The sequence below is a fragment of the Pantherophis guttatus genome, chromosome 13, assembly GCF_059756535.1.
Source record: "Pantherophis guttatus breed Tessera chromosome 13, ASM5975653v1, whole genome shotgun sequence".
Lineage (NCBI taxonomy): Eukaryota > Metazoa > Chordata > Lepidosauria > Squamata > Colubridae > Pantherophis > Pantherophis guttatus.
Genome location: NC_142075.1, coordinates 22,715,450 through 22,742,683, shown reverse-complemented (window position 1 = coordinate 22,742,683; position 27,234 = coordinate 22,715,450). Strand labels below are relative to the sequence as shown.

The following is a 27,234-nucleotide window of genomic DNA, read 5'->3' as shown; positions in this document are numbered from 1 at the left end:
TGTAAAATCGGGTGTGGCTTACTTAACAACCATCTTGCTTAGCAACAGAAACTCTGGTCACAAGCCGAGGAGCACTTGTCAATAGCTGAAGAGCTTCCAATTGCTAATGTTGTGTACCACAACTTTTTAATGTTTTTTTTTACCATTACTAAAAGTCCAAAATCAGTCCAGCTTTTTAACACTGCATTGATAGTTATAGGAATTTATGATCACACTCGAATCCCCCCAAAACGGGTCTTCCAGAAACATTAAGTAGTAACAGGATTCTTAAAATGGTTCATTTTATTCATAAACTTGATGCAAGTTTACAGATTATTGTACGCTGCTAAGTACTTTTGAATATTTTTTTTAAAAAAAACAACGAAACTCCCAATAAAATAAAATAGAGAAGCCGAGGGTGTGCACCTGTCATTGTGCTAGTCCATTAGAAATATTAAACAATTTGATAAGGTATCCAAAATATTAGCCTCAGGGTTTCAAATGAGCTACAGGAAACTCATAGAATTTGTCCTCTGATTTAAGGCGGCTAAGACAATTCGATAGAAACAATATGTACAACCGAGTAAGCCAAAATCGTGGAAATGATCTGGAGAACGTCTTCAAAAGATCATAAGAAATTAAGTTCCACCACATAGAAGTCTTCAAATCTTGTCTTTCAAGCTGAAGTCCAGCATCTACGATCATATTTTGGGTATCAAAGAAAGTACAGATGTAACTTTGGAGGGAAGCAGGAGAACCTGTGCATTTCTGATCTTGGAAAGAAAAATGCCAATTCCTTTAATACGATTCCAATGAACAAAAGAAAACGATCCCAAATTCAGCTCTAAAAATTAAAAACACCTGATTTTTTTTTTTTTTTTTTTAAAGTAAGGCAATGATAAAACAGTTATTGGCTCACAGCAGTTTCTGATGCAAATTGGTTTTCTAAAATAAGGAAGAGCATGTCCCTGTTATTTTCTGAACAAAATCCATGGTCACGATGATGGTGACATTTAGAAGAAACCACCAATCTGAATCAAGATCTTCCTGGGAATTCTGTGGCTTTAGTTTTTTTAAAAAAATTGGTCTTCTTAAAAAAAAATGAGTGTCTTGATTTTTGCCCATTGCTTTTTAAGTTCATTATCTACAAATGATTGCAACAACCCGTTAATGGAGTTGACCTTGTAAAGAGGCTTTCTAGCATTTTAAATAAATTTTCAAGCTTTACACCTAGGGCTCCCTCTTGAGAAGAAGATGCTAGAGTCTCACAAATTATCAGAACAGCTCAGCAACCCTAGTATATACGACCCGTTGCAAAGTTCTATTGGCACAGCCTGGCTTTGCTTAAACTAAGGAGTTCTAACCTCAAGACAGCCGTGAAATAAAACATTTTAATTCTTTCACATTGCAAGCTTTCTCCTATTATCGCCTTTCGAATTAAGAAAGTCTACAAACGTTCTCAAATTTTAAGCCTGGAAAAGAGAGAGAGAGAGAGAGAGATTGGTTTTACAAGATCTGAAAACTCTACGACACACATTATCAAACTAATTTTATTCTTCTTGGTTGGCTTTAAATAAAATATATTGCAATCCTCTGCAGTCCATTCTGGAGAAAAAAAAACAATATCAACCACCCCTGAAGTGCATAGAAAAGTCAATAGGAAAATTTCAGTTAACCAAGAACCCAGTTTGAGGGATTCAGTACTAAAACGCAGGTGTGTTCAATCCGTTGGGAAAATATAGGAAAGTCTTAAATTGTTCTGTCCAAAATATGTGTCCGATGAGCAGAACAGTATGGCTGTAATTTTATACTGGATATCCACTGATTCATTTATGAGCTGTTATGGAGCATTTATAGCTTGAGTCTGCATGGAAATAAAATATTTTACTGATATTGGTCCAAATGTTAAGTGTGGCCCTCAATATTATCCATCTTCTTTTGGAGGTGTGAACCAGCCTGGAAGAAGAAGAAAATAATTACACATTGTCAAATATGCAGGAACAATGGTGAACAAGACGCTTTTATGCTTCACAATAATTTTATATAGTATCCCTGAAGTCTAGAATGCATGCCACTGAACGACACTCGTCTACCACATTTCTGGGATTCTGAAGGATCCATGTTTGTTTATGGCTTATAGGGTTGTGCAGCATGGGGGACAAAACGTAGACTTTTCTGTATCTCTAAGTGCAGCACAAGGCTTCCTGGGATCACGATGCAGCCACCTGAAGAGTCATCTTCATCATCATTGAAAGAGAAACATATTGCTCTACTCTTCCTCCTTTAGACAGAGGCTTCTCAGCTGCCACAAAGAAGAGGGAGTCAAACTATTCTCCAAAGCAACTGAGGGTAAGACAAGAAGCAACGGATGGAAACTCATCAAGGAGAGAAGCAACTTAGAACTAAGAAATTTCCTGACAAAACAATTAGTCAATAGAACGATTTGCCTCCAGAAGTTGTGGATGCTCCAAGACTGGAAGTTTTTAAGAAGATGTTGGATAATCATTTGACTGAAGTGGTGTAGGGTTTACTGCCTAAGCAGGGGGTTGGACTAGAAGACCTCCAAGGTTCCTTCCAACTCTGTTATTCTGTCTTCTATCTTCTAAGGTTGAAGGGTGATAGAAGCACCAAGCAGGCCAACCATTAAAATTTCTCTTCTTCTCGTCAACGTATCAGAACCAAACTAAATACATTTTTTATTTCCAGCTCAATGGGTTTGAATTATTGTTCCAGGGCCCAATTACAGGTAGTCCTCGACTTAGGACAGTTCACTTAGTGACCGTTCGAAGTTACAAGGGCAATGAAAACATTTGACTTATAACCATCGTTCACACTTGTGACCGATGCAGAATCCACAGGGTCGCACGATTTATATTTGGATGCTTAACAACTGACTCACATTTATGACGGTTGCAGAATCCCCCCGTTTTGCGACCTTCTGACAAGCAAAGTCAATGGGGAAGCCAGATTCACTGAACGACCATGTGGCTAACTTAACAACTGCACTGATTCATTTAACAATGGTGGCAAGAAAAATCTTCAAATGTGAGCAAGACTCACTTAACAAATGTCCCACTTAGCAACATTTTGGTTTCAATTGTGGTCACAAGTCAAGGACTACCTGTACTGAATTCAACAGACGCATAATGAGGGTCAGTTGGCAGAGGCAGAAATGTACGAGAGATACAAGGGGGTACAGTGGCTTAAAATCCCCTTTCCAGTTGCTCTCTTCTGATGTTATACTTACAAAACTATGGATTTCACATACATACCATACATACCATTTTTCTCATGTAACTGTACTAGAGATTTATGAGACTGCTGTGCTCTTGCTAGATTGTATTGGCTCTGGAAGAGAGAGAATGGGTTTTTTAATGTTTTCCTTCTAAGAAGACAAAATCAGCTCGGATAAAGAAGAGGTTGAGATGGTGGACAGCTCAGAGACTTATACAGAAACCTTCATGCCATGCTAAGACAAAACCTAACCGGATGTCAGGCCTGGAAGCCATCTTTTGCACTGGGCCTCCAGGCCTGCCACATTTACTACTGTGGGAAACTGGGAGGGGCGATTGTATGGAGCATGGGTAATATGTAGTCAAAATAACATTCCTTTCTCAGAGAGTCAAAGACATCTTGCCCTGCACCTGGAAGGCTGTGACTGGGAGGCATCTCCAGTTGGGGCGGTACATTGATTGGACCATGTGATGAACATGTGGGTGCTGGGCAGGGTGGGGAAAACCTGGAAGCTTCGGGTTATCCCAGATGTGCCGATATGACATCTCTAATAAAATGGAACTTTGAGGAACTTCAAGCCTCAGAGTCTTCTTTTGTTGGGGGTGTTACTTGGAACCCTGACACCGGGGTTTTGCAATAAACTGCAGATGCCTGAGTTCAACACATCTTAAGATGTAAACCATGATTTACACTCCACATTGACTGGCTCCATTGAGGGTAGGACAAGAAGCAGTAGGTGGGAAACTAATCAAGGAGAGAAGCAACTGAGAACTAAGGAGAAATTTGCTGACAGTGAGAACAATTAATCAGTGGAACAACTTGCCTCCAGAAATTGTGAATGCTCCAACACTGGAAATTTTTAAGATGAGATTAGATAACCGTTTGTCTGCAAGTGGTGTAGGGTTTCCTGCCTGAGCAGGGGGTTGGACTAGAAGACCTCCAAGGTCCCGTCCAACTCTGTTATTATTCTTATTCTAACTGCTGAGAAGCTAGCGGGATGTTCGAAGGGCACCCCTGTTTCATTTATCCAGGAGAACTTTTATTTACTTTATTTAGAAAATTTACATGGCTTCCAGACACGCTCCTGGCTGGGGAATTCTGGGAGTTGAAATCCCACACCTCTTCACGGGGCCGAGATTGGGAAACACCGGTGTGCAATATGGGAGAACTTCGAATCGTATTTCGGTTCCATGGATTTGCTTTAAAACCTGGACATGAAGTGATCATGTCCTGCTTTGACAATGAAGTTTAAGCCCGTTGCTTTGCAGCAGAAGAGACAAACGGAAGTCTTAAACAATTGGGAACACACAATGGTGTCGCTTACCTTATTCGCCCCAAACTGAACTCTGGCCTTTCCTTTGACCAACGTGGCATTAATCTGCATGATGACCGATTCCGTGGAATAGGCGCTGCTCCAACCCTAGAAACACGGGGGAGGGTCCGTGGGAGAGAGGAAGAAGGTGAAGGGAAGTCCTCCAGAATCAGGGGTATCCCTGACAGAGTCATGGATAGGTGGTCCTCGAATTACAACTTGTTTAGCAACCATACAGTGTCAATGACCCTGGAAAAAAGGGACTTGCGACCAATTCTTGCCCTTAGGACTGATCTCCGCGGGCACAGGATCAAAATTTGCCACTGACAATCTTCCCAACTAGCAAAATGAATGGGGGAAAACCAGATTCATTTAATTCACATAAGTAACTTAACAACTTCAGGGATTCGTTTAACAACCGTGGCCAAAAAGAAAAGATGGTAAAATCGGGGGTGACTCATTGAACAATTACTTGTGGTCGTAACTCAAGGACTACCAGTACATAAAAATCAGGCGGTAATTCCACCATGGGCATCCACCCTCCAGACCTGTATTTACCTGTTTAGTTAGAAGTTCCATGCACAGAGCACCTCCACCCAGAACGTACCTGAGACACATAAATGGCACACTGAGAACATTTCCAATATTTATTTATTTAGGCATTAAATTTGTAGGCTGCCCAACTCTCTAGTGAGGGACTCGAGGCAGCTTACAATACCATAACTAACAGAATAAAACCATCATAGCATTAAAACAGCAGACATTTAAAGCTAAAAATATTAAAATGGATATTAAAATGGATTTTTTTAAAAAAACCCAATGTGTAGATGGAATAGGAAGTGAGATTTTGTAGGAGTCTACTAGCCTTCTCCAAAACGGGGTAGTTAAAATCATGTTTACACTTAGACTTCCTTAGTTAAACTTATGGAAATAGGAGCCCAAGACTCTAAAGTTAATTTGAAAGATCCCTTTTTTTGGTCTATTTGTTTGCACCATGTCCATTCCACAGGTGACAGTTGGGAAACGGAGACCATCAAAGCTGTAAAATCAGCTTTGGAGTTGGCAAATAGTTTGACTATCGGCTCTGCCATGAGAATAATTTAGCAGAAAGACAGTTACAGAAGGTAGCTATGCAACTATTTCGAGATTCCTTTTGTGACAATAATCTCGTTTTCATTTGGGGCATTTTTCACAGTGCACTTTACCACTCCCAGAGTGTCTTAGGAAATCTTGATAAATATTAAAATTCTACGCCTTTTAATTCTTGCTCGTATCTCCCCCGTTAGAACAGGAACCCCCCCTTAATATCTCACAGGCAAATATTTCCTACTCAAAAGAAAATAGATTTATTGCTGACAGCCCAATTCAGGAGTGATTGGAGAAAGAGAGTTCTTGATACTCAGCCTTAAATTAGAGAACTACCTGCATTTCTTTTACTATTCTCTTACTATAAGGCTTCCAAAGAAATATCGAAAAAGCTGCATCAATCATTGTCCAGAAAGTAAGAGGAATGTCAGATTTGTAATTCCTCAATAATGACCGATTAAAAAAATAATAATTGGACCTACCCTCCACTGAGTACTGGAGAGACCACTCGTACAAACGGAGGGTCAAACGGAAAATTATCCTGAAATAAATAGAGAGAAATTCATTAGTCTTAGATCTTGGAAAAGTCTGTTCTCTACCAGAGCGGCGAGCTCGGAAGAGGCTGAAATTTCGTTAAAGAATATGCTTGTTAAAAGAAACAGCCTCCCACTGGTGAATTGCTTCTTTCCTTCCTACCTTAAAAGAGAAGCTGAGTAAAATATATTCCACGCCTTCTTTCTCTTTTAAGACTTGGAGATCGCTGTGTAACGGACTGTCAGGATCGACCCTAATCATGGCCACAAGAAAAAGGAAGAAGAGTTGTAATAATTGAATTGCAATGCCTTCCTATCTCCCAGGCTCTCTTCAAAGCAGAACCGATTTCCCTGGGGAGTGACTCGCCTATAATTTAAGGGCTCAAACGAATGCTGGATGCCGTGCAAAGGATAAGCAACTGGGAACTGCATAGATACTCCTTGTCTTACAACCGGTTGCTTAGCAACCGAAGTTATGACAGACTTCCCCGGGAAGTACTTACTACCCAGTTTTGAAATTCTGACAGCTGTCCCCCACAGTCATATGGCCACATTTTTAGACACTCAGAAACATTAATGGTCATTTGCTGCATCCCTCGATGACATGACCACAATTTACAAGTTTGGCCCCAAACTAGCATTTTTTTAGGCACAATCAGTCCATAGCAAACCATTAGTTCACTTAACAACAGTTGTAAAACAGGTTCATAAAATTGGATCAGTCCCACGAGTGACTCATTTGGCAACCGCGATGGACTGGCTCCATTATGGATGTAACTCAAGGAGTACCTGTAATCTCAACGCCTCTGGAGGGAATTAACTCTCCAGTAAAGAGAAGTTATTTGAGTGACAAAGTAAAGTGAAGACAGGATAGTAGACTTTCTCAGATGTTTGTGTGTGGGTGTAAGTCTCAGATTTGAGTTCTTGCAGAGTATCAGCCCTTGCTCTCGTCACAGAACGGGGCAAGCGGGGAAACCAAGCAGACTTAGAATAGCAGAAGGGACCTTGGAGGTCTTCTAGTTCACCCCCCTGCTTAGGTAGGAAACCCTACACCACTTCAGACAAATGGTTGTCCAACATCTTCTTAAAAACTTCCAGTGTTGGAGCGTTCACAACTCCTGGAGGCAAGTTGTTACACTGATTAATTGTTCTCACTGTCAGGAATTTCCTCCTTAGTTCTAGGTTGCTTCTCTCCTTGATTAGTTTCCACCTTTTGCTTCTTGTCCTGCCCTCAGGTGCTTTGGAGAATAGCTTGACTCCCTCTTCTTTGTGGCAGCCCTTAAATATTGGAAGACTTCTATCATGTCTCCCCTAGTCCTTCTCTTCATCAAACTAGAAATACCCAGTTCCTGCAACCGTTCTTCATATGTTCTAGCCTCCAGTCCCTTAATCATCTTGGTTGCTCTTCTCTGCACTCTTTCTAGAGTCTCCACATCTTTTTTTTACAGTTTCTTACTTTACTTACTTTAGAAGTTTCACGTGCCATTCATACAGGCTGTCATTCACGAGTTCCACTGAATAAATCCCTGCAGGTGGGGGGGAAAGAAATGAAAAAAAAAAAAGAAGAGCTTGATTAGGTAATCGGAGTTTGGGATGGGACTTGGAACTTCACAAAGCTTCAAAACAAGCCAATTTGGCACAAGGAAGGTTCCCCCCCCAAAAAAAATCATGGACGTTTCAATATCTCCGTGAATTCCCCCTACTTTTTAATCCAAGGACAGGTTCTCTGAATAAGAGATACTTGCATGAGTATAAAAACATAAAAAGACACAGACAGACCCCGGGGGGGGAGGGGGGGCACACGGTGGTCCCCGCGTGCCCCCCACTTCTATGCTAAGCATCTGCTCCATATTCAAAAGGTGCTTTTGCTAAAGGCAATTGGATTTTTTCTTTCTTTCTTTTTTCCTTGAAGAAGTTTCGCTTCTCATCCAAGAAGCTTCTTCAGTTCTTCAGCTTTTTCCACTGCTTCAGAACTGGATGAGAAGTGAAACGCCTTCAAGGATTTAAAAAAGCAGATTTTTTGTAAAAGCCGCTTTGGGACAAACCATGATCTGGAGGACTGACAATCTCCATTATCATCTGCTCCATGATGGTGGCTTTCGTCACTGGATATTTCCCAACCAGATATTAAGCAGGCCAACCCTGCTTAGCTCCTTCAAGATCAGCCAAGGTCAGCCAAGAGCTGCCAGGAGGACAGACTGTTCCATCTCATGCCAGCACATAAAAAGCTTTCCAATAACATCTATAAACATGACAATTTGGTCGGTTGTTTTTTTTTTTTTTAAAAAAAATCTAGGAGTTCAGGATGGAACTATTTAATTAGGGCAAAAGACGTACACAAAATTTTAAACACTCAAACAGCAACACTCTGCAGCATTCTGAACCTTACAGTTTGTTGTGGGCACCAAAATTGAATTTACACAGTTTCCTGCTGTTTAGGGATGCGGTGGCTAAGACGCTGAGCTTGTCGATCGATAGGTTGGCAGTTCAGCGGTTCGAACCCCTAGTGCCGCGTAATGGGGTGAGCTCCCGTGACTTGTCCCAGCTTCTGCCAACCTAGCAGTTCGAAAGCAGGTAAAAAATGCAAGTAGAAAAATAGGGACCACGTTTGATGAGAAGGTAACAGCGTTCCGTGCGCCTTTGGCGTTGAGTCATGCCGGCCACATGACCACGGAGACGTCTTCGGACAGCGCTGGCTCTTCGGCTTTGAAACGGAGATGAGCACCGCCCCCTAGAGTCGGGAACGACTAGCACATATATGCGAGGGGAATCTTTACCTTTATCTTTCTGCTGTTTACAGCAAGCATCCTCGCTCGCTCCATATCTACAGTTAGGAAAGGCAACTACAGGCAGTTCTCGACTTATGACCGCAATTCGGCCCTGAATTTCTGTTGCTAAGTGAGACGTTTGTTGAGTGAGTACTGTCCCATTTCTTGCCGCCACTGTTCAGTGGAATCATTGAACGTTGGGGGTGTCACTTGAAACCCTGACACATTGCAATTGTTAAAATTAGTAGCACAGTTATTAAGAAAATCCGGCTTTCCCCAATTGACTTTGCTTGTCTGAAGGTCGCAAAAGGGAATCATACGACCCCGGGGACACTGCAACAGTCATAAGTACAAGCCAGTTGCCAAGCGTGTGAATTTTGACATGACCCCAAGGGAATGTTGCAATGATTTTCACACTTAAATGGTTTCAAGTGTGAAAAACTGTCAAGTTTATAAGAGCCTTGGTGGTGCAGCGGACTAAACTGCTGTTAAAGTAGCACTTAGCTGCCAGCTGCCTGCAATTACTGCGAGTTCAATTCTCACCAGGCTCAAGGTTGACTCAGCCTTCCATCCTTCCGAGGTAGGTAAAATGAGGACCTGGATTGTGGGGGCAATAAGCTGACTTTGTATAAAAAAGAACACCGCTTGGGGTGGGGGTTGAAAGCCCTACTAAGCAGGTATATACAAAAGTATGAAGGCTATTGCTTAAAAGCATTATAAGCCACCCTGAGTCTCCGGAGAAGGGCGGCATATAAATCGAACCGATAAATAAATAAATAAATAAATAAATAAATAAATAAATAAATAAACAAACAAACAAACAAACAAGTCACTTTTATCAGTGCCATTGTAGCTTCGAATGGCCACTAAACGGACAGTTATAAGTGGAGGACTACCTGTATAAACTAAATACGAGGGGAGACCAATGCAAGGGTGTTTTTTCATGCAGAACAGAGAAGACACAACAGGAAACCTTCCGCTTAGCGAAGCAGATGAAGCAATCAGTAGAAAATAGATAATTGCAGGGAGGGGGAGAACGAATTATTATTATTATTTTTTACTTTCGGTCTTTTTTGCAAGAAAATCATGTTCCGGGGAAAAAAAAAAGCCCAACCCATAATTTTCAGCTAAAAAAAAGTATTGTCTCTCACGGTAGCCAAGGAAGTTTTTTTGTTTTTTTTTTTAATTTGATTTATATGCCGCCCTTCTCCGAAGACTCAGGGCGGCTTACAATGTGCTCAGCAATAGCCTTCATCCTTTTGTATATTTATACAAAGTCAGCTTATTGCCCCCACAACTGGGTCCTCATTTCACCTACTGGGTTTAATTTGAGGCCCAGGTCTGGAGCCATGGTTGCAAAAGGGCTTTTGCAACCTGCCCTCATTAGCACTTTCTGAGAAGGAGGCAAAGAATCAGGACTCCTGACGTCTGTTTGTCATGTCACCTGCGGTATTTTGAGAAGGTGTTAAAAAAAAGATAAATGTTTTCATTCCAATTGAAGAAAAGGAAAAAGTGAGGGTTTTTTTTTTGAACAAAGGGCACCCAAGAGAGAAAATTCACATGGAAATAATGTCCCGATAACACAGCTGGATAAATAAAAATTAAAAAACAAAGCAAAACACCAGCATCGTCTAAATATCACATCGTTATCTCTTACACACAAAAATAATGCATATAATTCCATATTTTTACTGATTGATGGTGGAAATCTATGCCTGTTCTTTTAAAAGCTTCCTGTGGGCTTTAGTTTAGTTTAGTTTAGTTTAGTTTAGTTTAGTTTAGTTTAGTTTAGTTTAGTTTAGTTTAGTTTAGTTTAGTTTAGTTTAGTTTAGTTTAGTTTAGTTTAGTTTAGTTTAGTTTAGTTTAGTTTAGTTTAGTTTAGTTTAGTTTAGTTTAGTTTAGTTTAGTTCAGTTCAGTTCAGTTCAGTTCAGTTCAGTTCAGTTCAGTTCAGTTCAGTTCAGTTCAGTTCACTTCACTTCACTTCACTTCACTTCACTTCACTTCACTTCACTTTATTGTCATTGCACATGGTACAACAAAATTAAATGCCGTCTTCAGGGTACATTACAACTATAAAAATAAAAACACAAACATACATCCTTTACATTCTATATAATTGAAATTGAAAACCCAATATTGCACTATACCGTAGAATTCAATATGGTTATTGCCCTGGGTTAGAAGCTGTTTTTCAGCCTTTTAACTTATTTAAGCAGGATAGGGATCATAGTTTGAGGCAGGCTTACCGAAAGAAATTATGCCTCTGCTGTAAAATACCACATTATTTGCCCCATTACAAAAATAAATCACTTACCTGTCTTAAAACTTTGCGACCTGTATATATCCCTGAGCTCTTTCATTAGTCGATCCGATGCTTGGACAGACCCAGAAACTGCACCCTGCAGACGGAAAAAGGGAAAAAAACCAGATATAATCTACTCAAATAAAATGTAAAATAAAAATACCATATACCAGAAGTCTTCAAACTTGGCAGCTTTAAGACTTGTGGACTTCAACTCCCAGAATTCTCCAGCCAGCTATGCTGGCTGGAGAATTCTAGGAGTTGAAGTCCACAAGTTTTAAAGCTGCCATGTTTGAGGACCCCTGCCATATACTGATGGTCCCTGACTTACAACCATTAATTAATAACCATTCGAGTTACGACAGCATTGAATAAAGGGATTTAAGACAGTCCTCGCCCTTACAACTGCCACAACGTTCCCACGGTCATATAATCAAAACTCAGATGATTGGCAAACAACATGGGTTTTAGTGCCCCAGGTCATGTGATCGCCATCTAAAACAAGGCTCACCAAACATGGCGACATTAAGACTTGTGGACTTCAACTCCCAGAATTCCTCAGCCATCCGAGGCTGGCTGAGGAATTCTGGGAATCGAACTCCACAAATTGCAAAAGTTGCCAAGTTGGGTGAGCCTTGATGTAGGACCTTCCCAAGAGGCATCCCAAATAGCAAAATCAATGCAGGATGCATTTAAACAACCATGATGATTCGCTGAATGACCTTGGGGGAAAAAAAATCGGGCGCAACTCAATTAATGACCACATTCCTTAATGATGGAAGTTCCGGAAGACCGCAATTGTGGTCGTTAAGTCAAGGACTTTCTGTAAATACAGACCAGTTCAAGGTGATCCTTCAAAAGTCTCTAAAATAACATTTTTAAGGCCTGTTGTGTCTCTAACACCCCCTGTCCACTTTTCAATTCTTTCATACGTGAAATGCAGTAAACTTTCTAATTCATCCTTTTCCTCTCAAGCTACCAAGTACTTACGTTTAGGTGATCCTCCCTTTGATTCTTCCGGATTTTTTCCAAAATGGCCAGATTCTCCTTCTCGATGCCGTCATCCTCTGTTTTCTTCCCTTCGGCTGGTCCTTCCTCCTTCATGTCATAATGATCCAGATCGATGTCCTACGAAGACAAGATTGCAGAGTGGGGGGTGGGTGAGTGGGGAAAGCAGAAGCAACCGATCGCTCGGGATCACGCCAGCCATTCGGCGGTTTGCGTGGATCACGCATAATTTCTCGGTTTGGGGGAGGAGACACACGAAGACACGGGTGCTCAGGTTTTAGGAGAGGGACAGGCAAGGCTTCCAATGCCGCAACTGGAGCAGTGGAAGGGAGCATGAAGATTACAGAAGATCTGGAATGGGTAGGTGATGAAATGAAAAGAAGGACTAGGGGAGACATGATAGCAGTCTTCCAGTATCTCAGGGGCTGCCCCAAAGAAGAGGGAGTCAAGCTATTCTCCAAAGCACCTGAGGGCAGGACAAGAAGCAATGGGTGGAAATTAATCAAGGGGAGAAGCAACCTAGAACTAAGGAGAAATTTCCTAACAGTGTGAACAATTAGCCAGTGGAACAGCTTGCCACCAGAAGTTGTGGGAGCTTCATCACTGGAGGTTTTTAAGAGGAGATTGGACAACCATTTTTCTGAAGTGGTGTAGGGTTTCCTGCCTGGGCAGGGGGTTGGACTAGAAGACCTCCAAGGTCCCTTCCAACTCTGTTATTCTGGACTGATCCAGACCAGGCCAACTCTGGAAGAAGATCTGACTGGTTCAAACAAAGGGGGCTTTCTAAGAGGTGGAACCAGACGATACAGAAGACAATTTGACGCCTTCCAGATGTGAGAGACTCCCATTGCTGGCTAGTATCCAGAACATCTGGACAGCACCAGGTGGGAGCACAGTTGGTGGCCCTTCAATGACTTCCTTAGACCCTCCCACCTTCGTTTTCTGGACAGATAAAGGATCCAGAAGCAAAAACGAAGAGTAGCGCAGGCTTGCAAGCGAGCGAAGAGACCTACTTCACCCATATCTTCCTCCTCTTCCTCTTCTGATGTCACCTCTTCGGTCGTTCCATTCTAGAACATAACAAAAGTTTCTCATCAATTAAATAAGTGTTTTCTTTCTTTCTTTCCTCCCCCCAAAAAAAGACCAGGCAGCAGATGGGCAGAGCAGCTACGGGGCAGAGTTCCACTAATGGCTGTGGGACAGAGACCAGGTCCAGGGGTGAAATTGTCAGAACTTTTTTTTTTTTTTTTACTTTTTTAGCATTTTTTTTACTACCGGTTCTCGCATTTTTTAACCGGTAGTTAAAAATACTTTAAAAAGTTAAACTATTCACTAAGTCTGCATTACTATTAATCTTCTCATCGTTCCTATCGCCCATCTCCTCCCACTTACAACTGTATGACTCTAACTTGTTGCTGTATCCTTACGATTTATACTAATTGTTTCCTAGTATGATTCAATTGCTTATTTGTACCCTAAGACTATCATTAAGTGTTGTACCTTATGATTCTTGACGAATGTATCTTGTCTTTTTATGTACACTGAGAGCACAGGCACCAAAGACAAATTCCTTGTGTGTCCAATCACACTTGGCCAATAAAGAATTCTATTCTATTCTATTCTATTCTATTCTATTCTATTCTATTCTATTCTATTCTATTCTATTCTATTCTATTCTATTCTAGTCTAGTCTAGTCTAGTCTAGTCTAGTCTATTCTATTCTATTCTATTCTATTCTATTCTATTCTTCCATTCCATAAAGAATTCTATTCTATAAAGAATTCTATTCTATTCTATTCCATAAAGAATTCTATTCTATTCTATTCTATTCTATTCTATTCTATTCTATTCTATTCTATTCTATTCTATTCTATTCTATTCTACTCTATTCTAATTCCATCCTTTCCTTTCCTTTCCTTTCCTTTCCTTTCCTTTCCTTTCCTTTCCTTTCCTTTCCTTTCCTTTCCTTTCCTTTCCTTTCCTTTCCTTTCCTTTCCTTCCCTACCCTACCCTACCCTACCCTACCCTCAGGAAGCTCAGAGTTTCTAGGTGGGGCCTTTTGCTAGCAGAACTCAACACAGCAAACTCCCATCCTTCACGGAGAGCCACCACCGAGCATCACAACCAGCCACTGGCTCTGGCCAGCAACGACAAGTTTCTGAGTCACCTCTCACACCCTGCCCTGAAACTCGGCAGTCATCTCCCTTGCTTGGCAGGTGTTTCGGTCCTCTGCCCTAAAGCCATTTCATCAGGGCCTTTACCTGGCCAGACGGCAAAGGCTGATCTAACATTTCGACATCCGGATGCTGGGGAAGGTTGTACAGGCGGCAGAGGTCACATATCAACCGCTTCAGCTGCTGGAGAAGCTGCAGGGGAAAAAAAAAAAAAAAGAGGTTTAAAGGGGCATCCGTGGTTGGGTCTATGACAATTCACAATTCACCATAGACAACTCCCTACGGCCAACTTGGCATGGCCAACTCACTGTAGGACAAGAATTACACTAATATCAAAGAAATGGTGGAACAGAATCATTAAAGAAAGGTTGTAAAATAATTAGACAATTAGAATTAGAAAAAACAATGGCTACCAACCTGCCTTCCATGGAAGACCTTTATACTGCACGAGTCAAAAAGAGGGCTGTGAAAATATCTACAGACCCCTCGCATCCTGGACATAAACTGTTTCAACTCCTACCCTCAAAACGACGCTATAGAGCACTGCACCCCAGAACAACTAGACACAAGGACAGTTTTTTTTCCCCAAACGCCATCACTCTGCTAAACAAATAATTCCCTCAACACTGTCAAACTATTCACTAAATCTGCATTACTATTATTATTCTCTTCCTTACTAGTATCTATCTCTTCCCACTTATGACTATAATCATGTTGCTTGTATCTTTCGATTTATATTGTTTTTATTTAGTTTTCTAGTACGATTTATGTCGATTGCTTATTTGGTATCCTACGACTATCGCTAAGTGTTGCATCTTATGATTCACGATGAATGTACTTTTATGCTGACTATGATCATGATTTATCTCTTACAGCTTTTATGTACAATGAGAGCTTATGCACCGGAGACAAATTCCTTGTGTGTTCAATCACACTTGGCCAATAAAGAATTCTATTTTATTCTAAAGGGAGGGAGTTGGCCGCAGCGAGTTGTCCCATTCCACTGTGGTTGGCGGCCTCTTCAGCTCATGCCCTCACAAGGAACGCTGGTTTTCCTTGAGTTACGATCAAAAGCAGAGCTGTCTCTACTAACAAATCCAGGGGTCAAGGAATCATCAAGTAGTTTTCTTACTGGTGTTAGATCTTTAGTTCTACCTAAATTCCCTTCGGAAACATTTTGTTCCAATTATCCTAGCAAAATGGACAGAAAAAGCCCTGATCCACCTCCTCCTGTGGTTAAAATTCATGCCAGAGTTCATGGAAAATCAATTCATCAAATCTAGAATTATCTAGAAGCCTTCTCTCTGTTTTCTACAGATTGTTCTCGACTTACAACCTTTTGTTTAGTGACTGTTCAAAGCTACAACAGCACTGAAAAAAAGAGGCTTATGATGGATCCTTACACTTATGACCATCACGTGATTTTCACGGACACCTGATCAAAATCTGGGTGCAAGGCATGTATTTATGACAGCTCAAAAGTTCTGGGCTTACAAGATTGCTATTTGTGACCTTCACAGCCAGCAAAGTCAATGGGGGAAGCTGGGTTTGCTTAACGATTGGTGATTCACTTAGCAACTGCAGTGATTCGCTCAGCGGGCTGTGACTCACTGAATAACCATTTTGCTTAGCCACAGAAATTCGCCGGTCGTAAGTCGAGAACTGGCTGTACTGCTGTTAATTCTCTATAGGCAGCGAGTCCTTGGAATTAGTCAATGATTCTCCAGCCTCTGAAAATAAAACCTTTTGGCAGGTGGCTTAGGGAAAGCAATTCAAAAATCCAATTGCTGCATATACAAACATTAAAAATGGATTCTAAGTGCCAGCAGGGAGACAATTAAATTTGCCAATAAAAAAAAAAGAAAAAGCCTCCTCAGAGTTCTGCAGCATGACTAAAGGGAAAACAGAAGCCGGCATTCGAAGCCAGGATCCAGCCCTCTGCAAGACAGTGATAAGAGAAGGAAGCTGTTATTTTTTTTTATTTATTTCTACCTCCTAGGCCTTCAAGGTGCTGGAAACCATGTTTGCAAAGAGAGGTTTTTTTCCTCCCTGCTTTCTCTGGTACATGCAGAACGTTGGGATGTAAATCAAAATAATAACCCTCTCTTAAGTTGTTTGCAAAAATGTTTTTCCGCTCCCTCTGTGGCACACTGCAGCCAGGTTTCCCCACCTCGAGCAGAGTTTATTCATTTCCTGGTTTGCAGCTGCTGAAGGATTTGTGAATGTTATTCAGCTTGGGTGTTAGTAATTAAAACACATTGTCGACCAGATGAGATAATTGTTATTTTGCGAAGGGCTTCTTCACTGGATCGCTGGGTGTGAGCTCTCCGAGCTGAACTCCATTCAAAACCGAGTCCTTCTGAGATATGAACCCGAGGCCCCCTCCGGAGTAAAGAAAGCTGAAGAATGGACTCCTTACCAAAGTATTGCTTTTAATATCCTCTAGTCGCTCCAGCACTGAAGTCAAGTTGGGGTCATCTGATTCCACAAACCATATTGGCGAGGACGATGGGTAGGACTCCTGCATTTTTAGGGAGAACAAACGGTTTAGCACAGTCAAACCCCAAGTGCCTTACAGTAATGGTCAACATTGTGGAAACCTTTTGTGAAAAATGTATTTTTGAGGTTCGATGGCTAATAACACCACTTTTTTTTTTCTTTGGAGTTTCAAGAGAATCCTATTCCACTGCTGGAATGGCCTGGGAATAGCCCAGACCTTCTTAACCCAATTGAAAATCTATGGAGCTGACTAAAGAAATTTGTTAGTCAGAAGCGACCCAGCAATAAAACCCAGTTAATAGAAGCCATCATTCAATCAATCTTAGTTTCACATTTATAACAGCTACAGAACTAAAAGACTCGGTTCACTCCATGGGAAGACGTCGTAAGGCCGTCATTCATGCTAAAGGTTACTGAACTTAGTATTAACTGATGTGGTGATTATATTTGTATATCTCATTTTTTCTAGGGTGATAATTTGTGTATATCTCGGTTTTTCTACCTGTTTCACTTTCCTTCTTTGTACTGTAACTGCTATTCTAATAGCAAATCCTTCATAAAAGTGATTGCATTACATTCTTGATTCAATGATCTTTCCATTGATATATAATTTTATGGTACTGACTCAAAAAAAAAAACACGTGGTGTTATTAGCTAGTTTTAGAAAATACACTTTTCCCAAAAGGTTTCCACAATTTTGGCCACTACTGTAGCATCCCTCCAGGAATTCTAGAAATGAAGATGCCCCCCCCCCCACGAAAATAAACCCCACCGATTCATCTCATGATTGAGTCTGCTTGTTTGATGCCCGATGCAACCAAAACCGCCTTCACCCAGACAGCCAGGAAAGAAAACGAAAGAGAGGTTTTGGGCCCCAAAATAGGAAGCAACAGTTCCTGTCTGGCTAGCATGAAGCAGTTTCTGTTTATCGCCATTCACAGACGGGCAAAATCTTCTTTTTTTCCAAGTTTTTTATTTTATATTATTTATACATATCAATGCGTGAATAGTGTGATACCTGGGTATCATGTATTTTAATACAAATAGACGTATTATTACTCATAGTTATTACATTTCATTTTCACTGTTTCATATTGTTCAAACATACCTAATGCTACCGCCCTTCCCTTTCTAAATCTCCCTCTTATTGCTATTAACAGTAGAATCACGTGGATTGGACGATTGGAAAGAACATGAATAGATTTACGCTATATGCTTAAATGATTGCGATTGGTACCAGAAGTGTAACATTGGGACACGGAACAATGAAAGAATGAAGGATGAATCTTTAATACAAATAGATGCGAAGAGCTAAATAAGGGAAATATGAATAACAAAGGAGGTGAAAGATGGAAGATAGAAAAGAAACGTCTTTGAATATTACGGTAACATGAAAAAAAAAGTTAAAATAGAGATAGAAATAAGAGGGGAATAATAATATATATATAATATATATCTATCTATATATAAAAAGAAGCAGACATTCTGTGAGCTCTGGAACTTAAAATTTTAAAATAATTTTAAAAAAATTATTCTACTAAGCTTTCGTCAGCCATCTGCTGACATCGTCAGAGTATTAAACTACCATTTACAGAGATCTCTGCCTTTACATGCCATTCATCAATTTGGCCGTTTGACGAAAGCTCCCAGAATTCTGGGAGTTGAAGTCCACAAGTCTTAAAGCTGCTAAATTTGAAGACCTCTGGCGTAATCCCTAAAAGCAAAGTTTAAAATACTCCTCTGGTCACTTTTGACTTTTCTTGGCAATAATACGGAAGAGGTTTTGACGTTGAAGCTTATTTTATTCCCCCCCCCCCCCAGCTTTTCCCAGTCTAAACTCCCGTTCTGGCACACTCAACCAAACACCAACCAGATCCGGTCTTCTCGGGCTGGGTGATATTCCCCCAAACCCCTTTTTGCAAAGAATTAAACGGGAGATCAGCTTCTGCCTACCTAGGCCCAGCTTTTCGCCATCAAAATATTTTCCTTTTCCTGAACTGCCTCGAAATCGTTGCGGAGGGTCCTGAGAGGGAAGCCCAGAGGCTAGGAAGCCCCTGGAAGGAATTCCAGCTAGCGGGGATCGGTTTTGGGATCTCCTGTTCTAGAGAGAGGCAGGAGGCCAAGATCGAGCGATGGCAGAGAATCGCCGGAAGTTGTGGATAGGAGATCCCTTGGTTTGGAGGTTGCGTTGGGCTGAATCTCGAAATATACACTGGAGGGAAGAGTCTATTGGCTAATTCTGGGAGTTGAAGTCCACAAGTCTTAAAGTTGCCAAGGCTGGAGACCCCTACTTTAGAGGGTCTCCCCTCCCCCAAATACCAACCAGGCTTAGCGTCTAAGGCGAGCCAAGGTCAGCTGGGTGCCACTCCTCGCCCACATCCCGAAAGATCTGAAGCGCAGCCCCTGTGACGCGAAAGGATGCTTCTGTCCAGTGACGGGGGCAGGGACAAATTGGCCTGGCTGGTTTTTTTTTTTAAAAATCCAGGGTGTTGACGGCTTCGCAGCTCAACTGCGTAAGGATTTTTTGCCTGAATACAATGCTGTCCCGGGGTGGAACAAACAATTCCCTTTTGAAGCACATTGTATTTGTGGTGTGTGTGCAAACACAGCACCTCTATGTGCGGAAAGCGGGAGTTGACATCATCCGGCCAACAATTTACGTTGGCTCTGCTTTGGAGTTGGGTTCAGATTCTGCAGGTAGCCCTTGACTTAAAACAACCAGAATTGGAACGAGTCTTGCTTGATTATATGACTCCCCCAACCCAACCACGCTTGCTAAAAAAATCTGCAGCTGTGAAGGGAATTTTGTGGTTGTTGCATTGCTGGCTGGCTGAGGAATTCTGGGAGTTAAAAGTCCACCTATCTTGAAGTTGAAGTCCATCAGATCCTGAAGATGAAACTCAAATCCTTTGGCCACCTAATGAGAAGGAAGGACTCCCTGGAGAAGAGCCTAATGCTGGGAATGATGGAGGGCAAAAGAAGAAGAAGGGGACATCAGAGAACGAGATGGCTGGATAGAGTCCCTGAAGCAGTCGGCATGAGCTTAAATGGACTCCAGAGGATGGTAGAGGACAGGAAGGCCTGGAGGAACGTTGTCCATGGGGTCACGATGGGTCGGACGCGACTTCGCAATTAACAACATCTTGAAGTTGCTAAGACTGAGAAAATACTGCCCTGCCCAAAAAGAATATCTATTTCTCTTTCCTGGCACAAAGACTACCGTTTCCTCCATACAGGAATTCCAGCAGGCAGTGTGCCGGCCACGGTATTTGATTGAAATTCCTGTTTTTGTGACCCAGTGTCTAGCAAGGACACAGAAGCCCGCCATTCAAGGACGGCTCACAACCCCAGCAACGCGCATTGTCTGACAACAGCTGTGTCCTTCTACGGTGCTAACTAGGGGAAGATAGGAAGTGTCCTTCTAAATACCCAGAAGGCACCGGACGAAAGAAAAGCTGTACAAAAAAACTCAGGGCTACGGAACAATTGGCATTTTTCCTTTCTCTGGGAGAGGATGCCACGAAAGAGAAGGAACATCTTCACCCTTCTACCGAAACTGACATCGACCGGACAGCCTTCCTGTCCCCAAAACAGGCTGGACAAGCAAATGACATGGCAGTGCCTAAATACTGGTGGATGGCTACTGTTCACCAAAGGGATCCAAGCTCATTGATTAAGGAGGGGAAGGATCTCTTCCCCCAGCCCCATGGCATGATCTAAAGTCAAGGCAGCCAATAAACCGTGGTTTAACGTTGCTATGCAAACTCGGTCAATTCTGGCCTAGGCAGCAAACTACCCTTTATAAGCCAGCTACCGGATGCTGAGCTTGTCGATCGAAAGGTCGGCAGTTCAGCGGTTCGAACCCCTAGTGCCGCGTAATGGGGTGAGCTCCCGTGACTTGTCCCAGCTTCTGCCAACCTAGCAGTTCGAAAGCAGGTAAAAAATGCAAGTAGAAAAATAGGGACCACCTTTGGTGGGAAGGTAACAGTGTTCCGTGCGCCTTTGGCGTTGAGTCATGCCGGCCACATGACCACGGAGACGTCTTCGGACAGCGCTGGCTCTTTGACTTTGAAATGGAGATGAGCACCGCCCCCTAGAGTCAGGAACGACTAGCACGTATGTGCGAGGGGAACCTTTATCATTATGGTTACAGCAGAGAAAGTCAATCTAATCTGCAGAACAGTTTGGCAGGTGGGTGGGGGGGATTCCACCATGCTGGAGAACTATCCCAAATTCTACTTTGCGGATCTCCAGGATCCAGTAGCTCCGGAAGTTGGCCACAGAGCTGTGTAATGTTTTGAAAATAATTCGAGGAGAAGTTTTGGAGCCTGCATCCATTTGCAACTCTTGAAAGCAGCTGCCTCTTTTTTCTCCAGGACGTCCCTCCCTTTGCAGCTGCTACATGACCTGATGGATCAGGCCAGAATTTAAGGATGATTTAAAAGGGAGGGGAACAGCAGAGGAAAAGACCGAGATTGGCCTAAATATCAGCATCTCTTTATCTGATGGATCACAACTAACCAGATGATGGCAAAGGTCTTGAGCTGGGAGAGGTGGCTCCCAAGCAGACAATGTGGAGATGGAAAACCGAAAAATGGTCTCTACTAGGCAGGCCCTTGTTCCTCCTTCCCCTCCCCAAAGAAAGATAGAAATAGAAATAGAATAACAGAGTTGGAAGGGACCTTGGAGGTCTTCTAGTCCAACCCCCTGCCCAGGCAGGAAACTCTACACCACTTCAGACAAATGGTTATCCAATCTCTTTTTAAAAACTTCCAGTGTTGGAGCATTCACAACTTCTGGAGGCAAATTGTTCCACTGATTAATTGTTCTCAATGTCAGGAAATTTCTCCTTAGTTCTAAATTGCTTCTCCCCTTGATTAGTTTCCACCCATTGCTTCTTGTCCTGACCTCTGGTGCTTTGAAGAATAGATAAAATTTGTATTTATTAGCAGGTCAGAAAAACACAGTGAGTTATACTCCCATCCTTAGCAATGTCTTCTTCTCCAATCCCAAAACTCTTTGCTTGCATTCTAAGAGATTCAAGACTTCAGGCAGTCCTCGGCTTACAACAGTTCATTTAGTGTCCGTTCAAAATTGCAACAGCACTGGAAAAAGTGACTTATGACCATTTTATATTGTTACATGACCATTGCACCATCCCCATGGTCCCGGGATCAAATTTAGCTTGACAACTAATTCACATTTATGACGGTTGCAGTGTCCTGTGATCACATGATCACCTTTTAGATCCCGTGATCACATGATCCCCTTTTGCGACCTTCTGACAGGCAAAGTCCGTGAGGAAGCCAGATTCACTTAACAACCGGGTGACTAATTTAACAACTGCAGTGATTCACTTAGGCACTGTGGCAAGAAAGGTCGTAAAACGTGGGGAAAAAACCCACTTAACACATTTCTCACTTAGCAACATAAATGTTGGCTCCATTGTGGTCGTAAGTGGAGGAACGCCTGTATTTCGATGCCGGGACAATGTAGGAGACAAAAGCAACGACCGGTTACATCTCAGCCACTAAATGAGACTTAATGAACAGGAGAGGTGGATATTTGTGTCCGGGCACTAATCCTGATCTCTGCTCAAATCTAGGATGATCTTGATTATTTATTCAATCTTGTCCAACCCCCCTGTGGGGGATCCCCCCCCCCGGGGGGGGGAATCTCTGAAATCATTCCTTGAGATTTTTGGGACTCTTCCCTCCCAGTCTCTCTTGCACTTCCTGCCAATAGACTCTTCCCTCCTGTTTATATTTCGAGATTCAGCCCAACGCAATCTCCAAACCAAGGAATCTCCTATCCACAACTTCCGGCGATTCTCTGCCATCGCTCGATCTTGGCCTCCTGCCTCTCTCTAGAACAGGAGATCCCAAAACCGATCCCCGCCAGCTGGAATTCCTGCCAGGGGTTTCCCAGCCTCTGGGCTTCCCTCTCAGGACCCTCCGCAACGATTTCGAGGCAGTTCAGGAAAAGGAAAATATTTTGATGGCGAAAAGCAGGGCCTAGGTAGGCAGAAGCCGATCTCCCGTTTAATTCTTTGCAAAAAGGGGATTTGGGGGAATATCACCCAGCTTGAGAAGGCCGGATCTGGTTGGTGTTTGGTTGAGTGTGCCAGAACAGGAGTTTAGACTGGGAAAAGCTGGGGTGGGGTGGGGTGGGGGGAATAAAATAAGCTTCAACATCAAAACCTCTTCCGTATTATTGCCAAGAAAAGTCAAAAGTGACCAGAGGAGTATTTTAAACTTTGCTTTTAGGGATTACGCCAGAAGTCTTCAAACTTGGCAGCTTTAAGACTGGTGGACTTCAACTCCCAGAATTCTGGGAATTGAAGTCCACCAGTCTTAAAGTTGCCAAGGTTGGAGACCCCTGCTCTAGGGAATTCCAGAAGCTCTGGATTAGTAGGGAAGTTGGAAAAAGAAAAAGAACACGACAAATATGCTTCCATAAAACTGCCAGGAAAAAACTACCCTGTTTCCCCGAAAATAAGACATCCCCTGATAATAAGCCCAATCGGGCTTTTGGAGCGCATGCGCTAAAATAAACTTCCCCCCGAAAATAAACCCTCCCCAAAAATATTTAAACACAAGAGCTGGAAATCCGGTAATGCTATGTTGGCTGGAGAATTCTGGGAGTTGAAGTCCACAAGTCTTAAAGCTGCCAAGTTTGAAGATCTCTGGATTACGCTCATATTTTCTGGCTGGTTTAAAAAGGCAGAAAAACCATGTTGGCCAATTGTAAAAGAGCCAAAGGCAAACAAGAGGATTTTTGAGCTACAGGCAGTCCCCTGGTTATTCACTGGCCACCATGCTGTGCTCCAGGCAAATTCTTCCCCCACCCTCAAACCAGGTTGCCCCCTCCCACTGTTGAAGAGGTGTAGGGTTTCCTGCCTAGGCAGGGGGTTGGACTAGAAGACCTCCAAGGTCCCTTCCAACTCTGTTATTCTATTCTATTCATTACAAGATTCTGTCTTCCAGGACCAAAAGCTTTTCTGTACCTCCCCAAATTACATATATGCATAGCACCCTCCACCATAATCAATAACCGTAATTGAATTCTCTCCCCAACCACGATAAATACAGGTAGCCCTGGATTTACAGCCATTCTTTTAGCAGCCGTTCAAAGTTATAACCGCGCTGAAAAAATAGTGGCTCGTGACCAGTTCTCACATTTATGACGGTTGCGTTGTCCCAAGGTCACGTAATGAAAATTTTCTGACAGTGAGAACAATCAACCGATGGAACAGAAGTTGCCTTCAGAAGTTGTGGGAGCTTCACCACTGGAAGCTTTCCAGAAGAGACTGGACTGCCATCTGTCAGAAAGGGTGTAGGGTCTGCTTGGGCAGGGGGTTGGACTAGATGACCTACAAGGTCCCTTCCAACTTTGTTAATCTGTTAATATTTACGATGGTTATATTGTCCCAAAAACACGTGATCGTCCCTTCCCAGCCAGCTTCTGTCCAGCAAAGTCAACGGGGGAGGCCCAATGGCCGTAACAACCGCAACGATTCGCTCAACCGCCATGGCAAAAACGGTCGTAAGACGGGGCTCGACTCCACGAACAAGTGTCCCGCTTAGCCACGGAAATGTCAAGGACCACCGTACTACCTTTAAAAATTCCCTCCGCGTGTCCCTTATACATAGATATCTATTTATCACTGCTTTTAAGCCAATGATCCTAGGGATTTTCGAATCACGATTCCTGATCCCATATGGCAAGAGGGAAAATCGGAGCCAGCCAGAGAATGACTGCGAACTAACAAGGGGTTTTTTTTTTCTGCCTGCCAAACAGGATCCTTGCCAGAAACAGGGTCTTGCCTGTCAGGGCAAAACTGGGACGAGTTCTTACAGGATTCCAATTTAGCCCATCCAAATGCCCATGCCAAAGCAGGGCCCTCTGAAGCCGCGCCGGATTGCAATCGGTTACTCACCCCTGTTCTGCCCGGACAAGCTAATCTCAACGTCAGGATTTCCTACCGTTTCAACCCTTGATCAAAATCGAAAGTGGGTCAAGACATGAAGAAAAGGGGGGGGGGGCGTCTCGCCGAGAAAAGCCAGATTTCCGGTGTTAGTTCCAGGCTTGACGTTATTCCGAGGGCCAAGGATCTGCGCTTTTTACTGGGCGTTTGCATTCAATCCGAATGATTCGAAGGAGGGATCTTTCCTCCGTGCCCCAATTCTACCCCCCAGAATGCCATCCTAGATACGTCGGAAGCTCATCTGAAGCGGGGGGGGGGGGGGAAGGTGAGGAGGGGAAAGCTTGGAACCAGCAAAGGCGACGTTTGAGAGATCTCAAAAGATTACACAATCTTTTTTTTCCCCTGGCAAAAAAACCTTATTTTTTCAAAGGAGTAGGTCGGGCTCAGCCTACCTACTTCACTCCCTTGGCACATCCTCCTTAATAACGCCAAGCTTAAAGATCAAGAGAGGGATATTTTTTGCTCCGTTTCTCTCGCTATAGCAAATCCACCCTCTTTCCAGCTCACCAGGGCCGGCTCCGAAATGAACGGTAGTCCTTGAACATACGACAGCCCGTTTAGCGACCGTTCGAAGTCTCTCCCCGGCGCTGAAAAAAAAATGTGACTTGTTGCGACCGTTTCTCACACTTACGACCGTCGGTCGCGGCACTCCCCACGGTCCCGGGATCAAAATTCAGACACTCGGCAACGGACTCCCATTTACGACAGTTGCAGTGTTGTTGGGGGAGGGGGGTTTTCACGCGGTCCTCTTTTGCGACCTTTCTGATCAGCTACGTCAACAGGGAAAGCCAGATTCACTTAACAACCGGGTTCCTAGCTCAACTGCTGCAACAATTCACTTAACAACCGTGGCAAGGAAGGTCTTAAAACTCAACTGGGCCCAAAAGATCTCCCCTTAGCAACAAGGCATTTTGGGGCTGGATTCCGGTCGTAAGTCCAGGACAACCTGCATTAGTAAAGGAAACTTTCTCTTTTCCCCAGTGACTTGCAATACTAACCAGATTTTTGAATTCTACCTTTAGAAACAGCTTCCTTAACCCGGGGGGGGGGGGACACAAAGGGGCGAGGGGGGGGGAAGAGGGGAAGACCTTTGTCCCTCCAACCCCCACCCCTCCCCTTTTACAACACTGAAGCCCCAAGTCAGAAGTCTGGAGCGGAAGGAAGGAGCGGCGCGATTCCAATGTTTGGCCTTCCTGTTTGTTGCAAAACCGAGACCAAAGCTACAATGTTTGTTTAAAGATTGGGGAAGGGGGGGGGCGGCGGAGGGGGGGGGGGACGGACGTACGACGACACATTTTCCTTTCCGAATCAGCTTTTGCAAAACTTTTGGGGAGTTCGAAACCCCGATTTCCGGAGAGAGAGAAAGACAAAAACAGACAAGAGAAATCTGAATGGGAAGTAGTGGCGGCTGCCGCCCCCCCCCCCACCACACCAGCCAGAGTTTCTCCCACGGCGGTGGGTCTGGAAGATGGGACATGTAGTCCTCTATCCCTCCTCCCCCACCCACCCCCTCAAACGGCTTGGAAGGGACGTCGATCCCCCTCCCCACGCATTCACCCCGCCACCCCATCCCCCCCCCCTTCCTTCTAAGCTTCCGTGCCAGCCGGGCCCGCGAATGGCTCCAGCCTCTGAGCCTACGCAGAGTTCAGAAGCGGGTTGTAGCGCCTCTTTCAACCCCCCACAAATCGCTCCCCCCCCAAACAAACGAGGCCGACCCCCTCCCCGTCGAGCCCGGCTTTCTGCCCGCCTGCCCCCCCCCTCCCCAGATGAGACCCTCCAGCTTTGGGGAAGAGGGGGTGGTCCTCCCTGGGGGAACCCCGGCTCTTTAAGGGGGGGGAGGAGGAGGAGAGAGAGAGAGAGCCTCCCTCGGCCCCAACGCCTCCCCTGCGACCCCCAGCCCCCTCCCCACCGGCAGCTGGGGGGGGATTAGGAGCGGGGCGGGGGGGATTGGGGGGCAGTCCCCCATTCCTCGGGGTGGGGGGGCTGAATGAAGGCTGCCGGGGGGGTCGAGAGAGGGAGGGAAGGGAGGGGGGGAGACCCGATCGCGACCCCCTCCTCCCCCCCCCCAGCGCACCGTGATGTTGCAGTGGATGGCGAGCGGCGGGGGCGGCGGGGCCTGGCCGGGGCCGTCGGGGGGCACGAAGAGGCAATGCAGCTCGTCGGGCTTCCAGGAGGCGATGCGGAAGCGCTCGTGGTCGCGGCCGAAGATGGACTCGAGGAGGCGCAGCTCGGCCTTCAGCCCCGAGACGGCCATCCTGGCCGCATCGCCGCCGCCGCTCCAGGCCTCGCCGCCCCAACCTCAGCCCAGGCGGCCCCACCCGCCGCCCGGCCGAGCCCCGCCGGGCCGCCCC

The 27,234-nt window shown here is 44.0% G+C and overlaps 1 protein-coding gene across 3 annotated transcripts; it reads right to left on the bottom strand.

Annotated features, from left to right (window-relative positions):
• Nucleotides 1-264: 264 nt before the first annotated feature.
• Nucleotides 265-27,234, bottom strand: UBE2Q2 (ubiquitin conjugating enzyme E2 Q2). 3 transcript variants are annotated; one of them, XM_034409512.2, is made up of 13 exons: nucleotides 26,958-27,234; nucleotides 16,817-16,918; nucleotides 14,485-14,589; nucleotides 13,237-13,293; nucleotides 12,206-12,343; nucleotides 11,228-11,312; nucleotides 7,610-7,670; nucleotides 6,308-6,398; nucleotides 6,094-6,152; nucleotides 5,084-5,132; nucleotides 4,538-4,633; nucleotides 3,252-3,327; nucleotides 265-1,935 (listed from the first exon to the last, which is right to left on the bottom strand). In XM_034409512.2, the coding sequence occupies exons 1-13, from the start codon at nucleotides 27,135-27,137 to the stop codon at nucleotides 1,904-1,906; spliced, it is 1,131 nt and encodes a 376-aa protein (XP_034265403.1). In that variant the 5' UTR covers nucleotides 27,138-27,234; the 3' UTR covers nucleotides 265-1,903. The 3 variants fall into 3 exon arrangements, with proteins under 3 accessions (XP_034265403.1, XP_034265404.1, XP_087734243.1); XM_034409513.2 differs by having other exon boundaries at nucleotides 3,261-3,327; XM_087878117.1 differs by lacking the exon at nucleotides 26,958-27,234 and adding an exon at nucleotides 25,391-25,464 and having other exon boundaries at nucleotides 3,261-3,327.